Source organism: Mus pahari, chromosome 19 (genome assembly GCF_900095145.1).
Source record: "Mus pahari chromosome 19, PAHARI_EIJ_v1.1, whole genome shotgun sequence".
NCBI lineage: Eukaryota > Metazoa > Chordata > Mammalia > Rodentia > Muridae > Mus > Mus pahari.
This window is the reverse complement of record NC_034608.1, coordinates 32,418,556-32,430,935: the sequence shown is the minus strand read 5'-3', so window position 1 is coordinate 32,430,935 and position 12,380 is coordinate 32,418,556. Positions and strand designations below refer to the sequence as shown.

At 44.6% G+C, this 12,380-nt stretch overlaps 1 protein-coding gene across 1 annotated transcript in view; it reads left to right on the top strand.

The window, feature by feature from the left end:
• Erich1 (glutamate rich 1) overlaps nt 1-11,855 on the top strand; it is a 64,153-nt gene extending 52,298 nt beyond the window's left edge. The window contains exons 4-6 of the mRNA XM_029531993.1: nt 4,268-4,693; nt 8,051-8,242; nt 11,104-11,855. Of these exons, the coding sequence (XP_029387853.1) occupies nt 4,268-4,693; nt 8,051-8,242; nt 11,104-11,177 (692 nt within the window). The 3' untranslated portion in view covers nt 11,178-11,855. The remainder of the gene's footprint in view (nt 1-4,267; nt 4,694-8,050; nt 8,243-11,103) is intronic.
• Nucleotides 11,856-12,380: the final 525 nt, after the last annotated feature.

Genomic DNA, 12,380 nt, shown 5'->3' with positions numbered 1-12,380 from the left:
CACACACAACTGCTTCTGTGACACTGACTGCTGACACACATACCTGCTTCTATGACACTGACTGCAGTCACAGGCACCTGCTTCTATGACACTGACTGCTGTCACATGCACCTGCTTCTGTGACACTGACTGCTGTCACACACACCTGCTTCTTTGACACTGACTGCTATCACATTCACCTGCTTCTTTGACACTGACTGCTGTCACACACACCTGCTTCTATGATACTGACTGCTGTCTCATACACCTGCTTCTGTGACATTGACTACAGTCACATGCACCTGCCTCCATGACACTGACTGCAGTCACACGCACCTTAATCTGTGACTCTTACTGCTGTCTCACACACCTGCTTCTGTGACACTGACTTCAGTCACACACACCTGCTTCTATCACACTGACTGCAGTCATACGCACCTGCTTCTATGACACTGACTGCTGTCCCACACAACTTTGCCACCATGCTTACATTTTCTTTCTGAAGGTTTCTTTTCCATGTCCTAAGTAAATGTTTCTCCTTTAGCTAACATATGAAAATTAACCACACTCATCTATTTTCCCAGTTGCCAAATATATGTGTAAACCACACGACTGGTAGGCATGTGTTTTCAATAAGACAAAGGCTACACTGTTTTCCTATGTGAATCTACATGTAATATATTTATATAGTATGTTGTGCTCTAGAAACCTGGGAAATTTTAGGACCCAGGGGTGCATAGCTACAGCATATGTAAAAGGTGGGGTCACATCATTGGTCTCACCCACTTCCTCAGCTTCCCCAGGCACACATTGGCTCATGAAATCTATGCAGCAATTCCTTGGAACCCGGTGACAGTGCAGAAGCCAAGGCACAGTGTGTCACTCCTAAAATTTCCTTCCATCAAGTTCCCCCACGCCCTTTAAGGACCCTGACCTTGATCCTGCCAACTGGGAAAGCCCCTTGTTCCTGATCCCAGAACTTTGCATGGAGTCATGTGGTTTTTTGTGTGTTGGGAATTGGTCTGGGATCTCCTACTGCGCGTGTGTCCTGACTTGCAGTCCTTGTAGGTATGTAGTGGTAGCTCTCTGTTTCTCACTTGTGAGCTACACCCTTCACGTTCATCCGTGCCCTTACCTGTTAGTAAAGAGCTTGTCTTCACACCTTTGGATTCCCTTATACACACCGGTGTGATTCTCACACAATCTCTGTTTGCCCTTTTTTCTGCCTGGAGCCTGAGATAGCACCAGCCCACAAGCAAATGGCACAATTTCATTATTTCCATCTAAGCCAAAGAGTTTGTAACACGTTAGCATGGTATATGGCAGTAGCAGAGATATTACAGCTCATTATCCTGTATTCGCTTTCCTTCTAATTCTCTTTCATTTGCTGTTTGCTTGCTTGCTTGTGTTATTTATTTTTATTTATTTTGAGATCAGATTTAACTATCTCATACTGGTGCAGAATTCTAGAATATTACCTGTTCTCCTGCCTTAGCTTATCAAGTGCTGGGATTATAGAGATTCATACCACACCCAGTATAGAAACAGCCCTCTATGTATGCATGTGTGCATGTGTATGTGCATGTGTTTGTATGTGTGATTGTGTATGTGTTTGTGTATGTGTGTGAATGTAAGTCTGTATGTGTATATGTATTTGTCTATGTTCATGTGTATATGTGTGAGGATATATGCACATGTGTATGTGTGAGGGTGTGTATATGTCTGTGTATATATGTGTGCATGTGTGTATGTATGTATGTATGTGCATGTGTATATGTGTGAGTATGTGTATAAATGTGTGTATATATGTGAGGGTGTGTGCATGTGTATATGTATGTGTATGTGTTCCTGTTTGTATGTGTTTATGTGTGTGTATGCATATGTATGTGCATGTGTGTATGTGTGTATATGTGCATGTGTATATGCATGTGTGCATGCATGTGTATATGTATGTGTGCATGTTTGTATGTGTGTGTGCATGTGTATATGTATGTGTGCATGTTTGTATGTGTGTGTATGTGTGAGTATGTGTATGAATGTGTGTATATGTGTGAGTGTGTGTATGTATGTGTGCATGCATGCATGTGTGTATGCATGTGTATATGTATGTGTGCATGTGTGTATGTGTGTGCACATGTGTGTATGTGTGAGTGTATGTGTATGTGTGAGTGTGTGCATGTGTGTATGCATATGTATGTGTGCATGTGTTATGTGTATAAACATATACATATATGTGTTTTTATTAAAAAAAATATATATATATAGAGAGAGAGAGAGAGATCATTTATTTCTCAGTGCTGATGATAGACCAGAGTCTTCTTTGATTAGGGAAATAGTCCAGCACTGAGCTGTATCCCTGACCACAGTCTTGTATCCCTATACCACTACCTACATGACATAAATACTTATTACTGATTTTCTCCCTTCTTGACATAGTTAACAAATACCTTTAAGAAGTTCTTAGTAGCCACTTATACATTTTGTGATGTCCTAAGTTCAAGTTTAAGATAAGTTTTCCTCATTATAAAGCAATATATAATGTTCTCAACATGGAGATGTGACAGGCGCGGCAGAGCATGAACAGCCTGCCTCATGTTGCCTCGAGTGACCAGCGAGCACTCCGCAGGTCTGAGCTAACTGTGGCTTTTTTAAGTTTTCCTGTTCAACAGCACACATACATAGATTTATTTGAAAAAATGTCATAAATACATCATTTGAGAGCTATTTTGCTACTGTCATCTTTTAAAATTAGTACTTTATAGTCTTTTTAAAATAGCAGATCAATACTGTAATCATTTTTGACATGACAGCCATTCATATTATGGTATGACCACTTGAAAAAGAAATAAACCACAGAGAACAAAGTTGGCAGTCACTGTAGTCCTGAAGGTGGCTTCCAGGGGGAAGGTACCCACAGATAACCTGGAGAGAACTGGGGACTCTGCTTCCACCCACCCTCCTCGGTGAGCAATAGGAACCCCGCACACCCAGGGCCCCTGTCACACTGGCTCCCAAATGGCCCTCCTTTGAGATCATAAAATATGGATGGGTCCTGTTCTCCAATTTAATGACATTAAATATTCTTAAGACACCAGAAGGACCACTCTTCTGTTGTGCAGTGAACCTGAGATAAACAGTCCCATAAATAGTCGTCACTTTGGGGACATGAATATTTAATAGGCAGTTTCATTCTCAGGAACCCTGAGATACTCAGAATCGACATTGATCTGTCAGCCACACTTAGCAGGCCCCTCGTATCGATTCATACTTGCAAATGAAATGGAAAGGAACGCAATTGAGAAATCTACCAGTGATTAAGGAAAGCAATTTATGAGCTAGACCATAATCTAATATCGTGATTTTATGAGTAGTTTTGGCCTCATGTCGAGTTTGAGGTAGCAGTGGGTTTCATAGATACCGTTGCTAACTACAGGAGAAAACTGTGAACTCTCACTCAAAAATAGCAGGGGAATTGCTCACCGTTCCCACAACACAGCATCTAACCCAACAAGGACACAAAGCTGAGGGGTGGTCCGTGTCAGGTGAGAGTCAAGGGTTCAAGCTCACTAAGAGATGTAGGTTGTATATTTTCACAGTGGTGACGCATACTGTAATTGCTCCAGCATCTTCTGAGAGTTAACTATCTGTAGTGTGCAAACAGAGCATCTCCCGGGAATTAACTGTCCAAACAGGAAAAGGATGCCCTGTCAGGTGGTTTCCTGTGGGGTCAATAAGCAGCACATTGTTAATCTTGGTTTCTTAAGAGTGGACAGCTCGGAAATCTCAAACAAGAATTTCCCAAAAATTAGAACTGTCAAAAACCAAAGCACGCCGGGCAGTGGTGGCCCACGCCTTTAATCCCAGCACTCAGGAGGCAGAGGCAGACGGATTTCTGAGTTCCATCCAGGCCAGCCTGGTCAACAAAGTAGATTCCAGGACAGCCAGGGCTATACAGAGAAACCCTGTCTCGAAAAAAAGAATCACTGAAGTAAATTGTTTCTTTTTAAAAGCATTTATTTATTTATTTTATGTATATGAGTACTAGAAGAGGGCTCCAGATTCCATTACAGATGGTTTTGAGCCACCTTGTGGTTGATGGGAATTGAACTCAGGACCTCTGGAAGAGCAGTCAGTGCTCTTAACTACTGAGCCATCTCTCCAGCCTGTAAATTGTTTAAATTCCCTTTTACTAAAGCTATAAAAATCTTGATGGAAAATGTATTTACATTAAATGTGGTTATTATAGCTCTGTCATCCTAAAATTCACTGTATTTGAATTTTTTAACAGATCTGGAACTTCCTGAGCAACCAAAAAGACGAAGAATTAGAAGACACAAATCAAAGAAGAATATTACAAACCTCAGTGACGTTATTGTAAGGCAAACCGAACTAGAGACACAAGAGAAAATGCACCCACAGCATCCTGACGCCCCGGCCATGAGCAAAAATAAAAGAAGAAAACTGAAGACGAAGCTGCGGCTTAGGAGAAAGAGAGAAGCCGGCCTAGCCACCAAGGCCTCTGGGGTCAGCTTCACCTACCAGCCCGAGAGCAGCGACGAGGTAGAGGCGGAGGATGATGTGGGAGGAGAGGAAGAAGGTGATCCGGAGCGCTTGGTCGCAGACATCACCCAGGACGACATTGAGCTGGCCAGCAGCAGGGCAGAGGGCGTACTGAGTTTTCTGAAGTCAACACAAGAAATTTATTTCTACGATGGTAAGCATTCACTACCCCTGTTTTCCTTTGCATAATGACATCCACTTAGGATTTGGAAACTAGCCAAGTGTAGTCAAAGGCTTAAAGTGTTACAGTAACTTAGGGGAGAAAAGACTAGCTGGCTTTTGTATCTGTGTTATTTTACACGTGATGAAGAAAGCTCACCCTGCTGGGGAGTGGAGGGCGGCCGGAGCTTTATGCAGCTGGTCCTTTGGCTTCCACCATCGGGAAGAAGAGAGTGGTCCTTATCTCTCTCTCCTTTTTATACAGTTCATGATCCCGCCCTGCAAAGCGGCACCCACCCACAGTGGGTGGATCTTTCCATTTTAGTTAGCCCGATACAGTCCACGCCATGCCCAGAGCCCCGTCTCCCAGGCGATTCGAGTTGACAACTGGGATTAACCGGCACAGTGTTCAAAGCAGATTTTCAAATCGAAACCCGGGAGATTACCATTTATTCTAACATCTTAGCCCACGGATCCTACATGGCGTTTCTCCAGCGCTCCTCATGGGAAACAAAAACCAGTGCAGTGTGGCTGGGGCCCCTGCCGTGAAGTTAGGTTTCCCGGTGTAGATTGGGACATTTGGTATTGGAGGCTGTGTTTCTACAGGAGGCTCGCTGCAGCCAGCAGCGTTGAGCAGATGTCATGTTCATAAGCGAGTAGAGAAGCCACACAGCTCTCTCCCAGAGGTGCACTCACTCTTACCTTGCTTATACAACTTACGGGTATGAGTTTTCAGTAAGCATTTTCAGATATATATATATATATATATATATATATATATATATATATATATATATATATGATCTGTGAGAGTAAAGACCTATTCTCTCATGGTTGACAGTTGTACGTTTTCACCATGTTTTTTTATCAGCAACTGACCTAAGGACCAGAAAGAACAAATGCCAGTCAGGATGCACCAAGACCACATCTGGAACAGGATGTCGGTGTGCGAGCCCATTTGGATGACGTCGCTGGGAGGGGTGATCTAGGAAAAGGCAGTGAGCTTAGTAGATACAGATTCAGCCAGTTATGGAATGTTCTTAAGAGTACAACTGAGGCCGGGCGTGGTGGCGCGCGCCTTTAATCCCAGCACTTGAGAGGCAGAGGCAGACGGATTTCTGAGTTTGAGGCCAGCCTGGTCTACAAAGTGAGTTCCAGACAGCCAGGGCTATACAGAGAAATCCTGTCTCGAAAAACNAAAAAAAAAAAAAAAAAAAAAAGAGTACAACTGAGAAACATAAAATGTGGGAAGTAGCTGTTTACACGCTGATGTAAAATAGTTACCACGATGCGACATGCTCCCTGCCACGCTGCAGGTCTAACACTCAGGTGACTGGCATGCAGGAAGAAGGCCCGATGGAGCAGGAGCAGTTTCTAGAGATGTTTGCTCACCTTTTCGAAGCAAGAGCAGACATAACATACTCCAGCAGGACTGTCTTAGTCAGTATTCTGTTGCTGTGAGGGGACACCATGACCACGGCAGCTCTTAAAAGGACAACATTTCATTGGGGCTGGCTTACATTTCAGGGGTTTGGTCCATTATCATCATGGAGGGAAGCATGGCAGCATCCAGGTGGACATGGCGCTGGAGAAAGAACTGACAGGATTAGCAGGTGACAGGAAGTAAATGCCACACTGGGCATGGCTTGAGCATTTGAAACCTTAAAGCCTCCTTCCCTCCCCCCCCCCCAGTGGCACACTTCCTCCAACAAGGCCACACCCACTCCAAAAAGGCCATATCTCTCATAGTAGTGCCACTCCCTGGTGACCAGGCATTCACATCTATTTGCCTACAGGGCCATTCCTATTTAAGCCTCCACAAGGACTCTAAAGACAGCATCACAAATGAACGCATGTCCAACAGCTGATAGGGAAGAAAACTCTGGGAAAGACAAAGAAACCAAACACCGCGGCACACACCACAGTGGGATTGCATCCCACTGCAGAAAGTTTGAAAGCCGAGCGTTACAGGGAAACAGGACGGAAGATGTTATGATGTTAAGTCAGACAAGCCAGACTTGGGTGTACAGACATTGCAGTGGCTTCTCTCATATAAAATACGAGCCTTAGTTTACAGATGTGTGTGCCTAGGACCTGGAAATGGAAGGGGGACCATGAGGTGGGAGGAAATGAGCCAAAGAATGGGGGGAGGGGCAACAAATGGTGTGGAACACGTGACACAGAAGCAGAAGGGACTCATAAGGAGCCAGAAAGGTGGTGATGGCAGCGGGTGGGACAAGAGCCAGGAGTACACATGAAAGCAAAATGTCCTCAGGAAACCTGTTACTCTGTGTGCTAGCCAAAAACGATAAGTAAATTGATGAAAGTTTAAAAGATCTTAAAAGGAGCCAAAGAGGAAAAGACATTCTCTGTCCAAAACAGGCACCTAGACCAGCAGGCCTTCAGGACAGCAGACATGGCTGACCTCCTAGGAGGGTTTTCTTGATTTGCAGCCAGAGCTCTCACTCCATTGATATCCTCAAAGAAAAGACCCATGGTGTGATTGGGCTTAGTTTCCATGTCTGTTTTTCTGGCTGTTGTCAGTGACTCAGAGAATAGTGTTATGTTTGGAAGATGTTTAAAAGACAAGTATGGGGGGGGCTGGTGAGATGGCTCAGTGGGAAAGAGCACCCGATTGCTCTTCCAAAGGTCCAGAGTTCAAATCCCAGCAACCACATGGTGGCTCACAACCATCCGTAATGAGATCTGATCCCCTCTTCTGGTGCATCTGAAGACAGCTACAGTGTACTTAGATATAATAATAAATAAATCTTTAAAAAAAAAAAAAAAAAGACAAGTATCTTAGTCAGGGTTTCTATTCCTGCACAAACATCATGACCAAGAAGCAATTTGGGGAGGAAAGGGTTTATTCAGCTTACACTTCCACATTGCTGTTCATCACCAAAGGATGTCAGGACTGGAACTCAAGCAGGTCAGGAAGCAGGAGCTGATGTAGACGCCATGGTCTGCTCAGCTTGCTTTCTTATAGAACCCAGGACCACCAGCCCAGGGATGGCACCACGCACAATGGGCCCTCCTACCTTGATCACTAATTGAGAAGATGCCTTACAGCTGGATCTCCTGGAGGCGTTCCCTCAAGGGAGGCTCCTTTCTCTGTGATAACTCCAGCTTGTGTCAAGTGGACACACAAAACCAGCCAGTACAACGAGACGCGGTCCAGAGTCGCTGGTACAGCAGCACTTGGATGTCGTGTTCCTTCCCAGAGTTCTGTTCCCATTCTGTCCTGGGAGCTTGTTATGTTTGGCACATCTCAGCGCCAGGGATGTGTACTTGGAGCCTCCTAAGGGGGCGGTAGTTTGTCTTGAAACTAAGACTCTGTGACTTCTTTCAGATCCTCCCAGAGACGATCCGGCTGTGTGCCTAGAAGCCTCTGAAGAGCTGCTTCACCTCCTCGAGTCTGGAAGCATGCCTCCCGCAGACGTGCTCGTCCTGGACCACATGAAAACCCTGCTGCTTCTGCAGGACACTGAGAGACTGAAGAGCGCCCTGAAGATGTTCCCAGATCACTGTACGATGCCGCCAGGTAAGTGCTGCAGTGTCTACACAGGGATTTCCTCCAATAAGACCTAGAACAGAACCTACAGAGAAAGGGGTTTCCTGTGCTTCCAGTTGGCATAAAAAGATGTCTCATATAGTATATCCAGAAACCTATGCGCCATCTGATATTTGGCCTTTGAGTTATCAGTTCTGGTGGGGCCACTTGCTCTAAGTTTAATTGGAAGTGGAGGAATTCTTCTTGTCTCTCCCTCTTCTTTCCTGCCGACTTGATAGAGGTTCAAGTTTTCCATTTTCGGGAGATCTTGGTGCCTTAAAAGCTCAGCATTGGATCACTTAGGAAGACTAGTGAATTGCTGTGGTGATCTTTCTTCTTCTCACTTCTCTGGTCTTCTTCAGTGACCCACTCTATAAACTGTTTTATGTGATATCAAGCTTGGTGTGTGGCCCTGTTAAGGACCCAAGGTTTGTTCAGAAGAGATGGAGGAGTTTGAGGGGCAGTGTCACCTAGATGGAGCTGAGGGGAAAATGGAGAACAAAGGCTTTTTTGTGACAGATAATGAGGAATCACAAGAGAGATGAGCAAAGATGGCCTGCGACAGGTCAGGCCACAGGACAGATGGAAAATTGACCGGAGAAGGTGTGGGACAGAGACGCTCACAAATATGGAAGTGTGCTCATGGGGAGTACAGATGTGTGTCTGGGAAGAAGGGGGGCTGCAGATGTCCCACCACCTAGCAGACCAACAGTCAGTGGGCCTGTTTTTATGCCTACTAAGTATTTGACAAATTTAATATTTACAATAAGGTTTTATGCCAAACTGCAAAAAGGCTTTTTCAAAAATTAAACGAAGTTACAGAGCTGGCTCAGCGGGTATGCGCACCTGCTATGTGTGCAGAGGGCCTGAATGTGAACCCCAGCTCCCACCTAGAAGAATAGGAACATGAGCATGTACCTGTATGTCCTGTGTGTGTCTGTATGTCCTGCAGTACAGACACACAGATCCCAGGTGACTAGCCAGCTGTCCTATCCAAATGATGAGCTTGCATCTCAAGGAGAGTTTTTAAAGATATAAGAGGAAGACACCTGGCTCTCCCTTTACCTCTGCCTATGCACATGAGGTACAGACACATAATCATATACACCACAACACATACAACATAATACACATACCACACTACATAACCACACTACACAACCCATAACCACACCCTTTATACCACACAACACACATACCACATAACAACACACAACATAACACACTTACCACACCACACACCATACTACACATCACACCACACACATACCATACCACACACACACACAACAACAACAACAACAACCACCACTACCACCACCATACACACAAAAATGTCTTTAAAAACTTAAAAAGCAAACTGTATAAAGCTAGTTTTATTAAGTTAAACTAATGTGAACTTTTTATGAGATGAAATTAATTTTCTTTCAGTTGTCCTGGCACTTTTTGTGTGTATCCCAAAACACATCAAGAATGTGGGCAGATCAGGGGCTGGTGAGATGGCTCAGTGGGTAAGAGCACCCGACTGCTCTCCCAAAGGTCCGGAGTTCAAATCCCAGCAACCACATGGTGGCTCATAACCATCCGTAACAAGATCTGACNCCCTCTTCTGGAGTGTCTGAAGACAGCTACAGTGTACTTACATATATTAAAAAAAAAAATCTAAAAAAAAAAAAAAAAAAAAAAAAAGAATGTGGGCAGATGCTGGGCAGTGGTGGCGCACGCCTTTAATCCCAGCACTCGGGAGGCAGAGGCAAGCAGATTTCTGAGTTTGAGGCCAGCCTGGTCTACAAAGCGAGTTCCAGGACATCCAGGGCTACACAGAGAAACCCTGTCTCGAAAAAAAAAAAAAGAAAAGAGTGTGGGCAGGGGGAGATTCTGCATTGTGATAGCCACTAGTTCTGCCTTAAGCTCATTGGACAGATTCTATTCCAGGCACATTTGCTATGAGTAGTGAACGGAACTAAATCCTGTACGTGAACCTGTTTCTGTGTCACAGGTCCCTCCATGCACAGGTCTGCTGAGCTGACCTGTGTCACAGATACTTACAGATAAGGCACAGCTGTGTGCACCCAGCTCTCCTTGTATTCTCTGTGTGGAAGTTTACTTACATTATCCAAACAGAGAGCAAGAACCCTAAAGAGAGGTCAGACACCTTGTCCATCAGCAAAAAAAAAAAAAAAAAAAGGTATTTGTGTGAAATAAAGGAGAAATTGGACACGCCCACCCATGCACCAGAGCTCCCAGAATCTACATGCTAAAGACCAAACACACTACATCAGGGCTGCCCTGGGTTCTGACCAGACCTGGGAGGGGTCCCCTCCGCCCCCACTCCCCACTCCGGAAGACCTCCCGTCTTGGCGTCAGTTTGTATCCTCTGTAGCTGAGAACTTTAGAAGCCGAGCTGTCCTAAACTAAACTCTAGGAGGTGTGTCCCAACCAGAACCCGGAACTCACAGGCAGCGCAGGGTGACTCTAAAGCTGATGTTTGAGAAAAGGCCTGGCCCCTGCTACAGCTGCCTTGGGAAGGGGCCGCCGTGTTGGCAGGCGATGTTGGAAATGTGCTGGCCTCGCTGGGGAGTTCTGTCTGTCCAGGCCCAGAACTGCCATCCTGAAAGCCACAGGCCTCTGCGGCTCCTGGTCCACACTACTTAGGGCTCTTCTCTCCTTGACACAAACATCTGATCTCTTCCCGTTTCTATTTGCACTGGATCTCCATCAGCTTGGGCACTAAGACAGCATCTTGCAAGATTCTTTCAGGGTTTCCTCTGGGCCCAAGGGCTAAAACCTGGAAAATAATTACTATTTATGATTTTATTTTTGTTTGTTTTGCTGTTGTCCCTGCCTTACAGACCATGCCAAGATAATCACAGCCTTCTTTAATTATTGGATCACGCAGATTCTTCCTGAAAAAAGCATCGAGTAAGATCAGCATCACTTAAGTAGAGCCGTCATTCAACACGAAGGTGTTGGTTACGCATAGGACTCGAACTCAGACTTCATGCTTGTACATATATATGTATTTATTATTTTTGGTGAATCAAACACTGGAGACATTGAAGACATTTCTACCACATTATTTATTTCTGTGTTTGTATATCTTAGGTAAGGTATCACCTGAGACTTTAAGTGAGAAATTGGGATAAAATGAAAGCAGTTTGCTTGCTTACTGTTACGATGTATATATTGAATTACTTCATGAAGCTAGATCATTTTTTCATGTCTGTAACAAAAGCAGATATTTTGTTAAATAAACTATATAGTTTGGAGTTATCATATCTGTGATAAGATTATAAATCGCCTTGTGTGTGAGAACCCAGTGCCCAGGGAGGTGGCCCGACATGTAGAAACACTGGCTATGCAGTATGATGTCTGGGGTTTGACCACTGAAACCCAATGCTGTTGTGACAGCACACATCTGTAGTGCAGTCCCAGTACACCCATGGCAAGAGGGGAGGCAGAGATGGGAGAATTTCCTAGAGGTTCACCAGCCAGCTCCCCGAAGCATCAGCGCAGCAGCAGAGGCCTCGAGAAGGGGAAGGCAGGAACCTGCTCCTGAAAGTTATTCTCTGGCATCCACCGGGGCAGGTGTGTACGCGCACTCACAGACACTCGTGCACATAAAAAAAGTTTCAACAAAAATTTTTGTCCATTGTCAGCGTATCTAATATAGTTACCATTGGTGTCCTGCACACACTGAAATTACCATTTTCTAAAATGCCTTACGGGCGTCACACGTTCTTTATGGGTACCAAAAAGTTTACACTGCTTTGTTATAGATAAATTGATTCTCTTCCTGATTAACTACATTAGAAATCATATAAAGAATCTGTTTCTCTTTATTTTTTATCTTTCTTTGTACTACAGGGACAGCCACCAGTTTTAAGTTCTAAAAGCATTAGTCCAAGGTGCTGGGGGAGATGCAGACTATGGGAAGATAACGACTTTAGTATGAATAATATGGATCAGATAAAGGTTATCACCCAGTCACCTTGGAGTGGCAGTGGCCTCACTGTCCCACGGAGACACTCCTCAGACAGTGGCTTTGTAAGTCTGCCACTGTGCCTAGCTCTAAAATCAACTTGTCTCACTAGACTACAGCCAGGCAAACTGGAAAAAGAAATGGGAA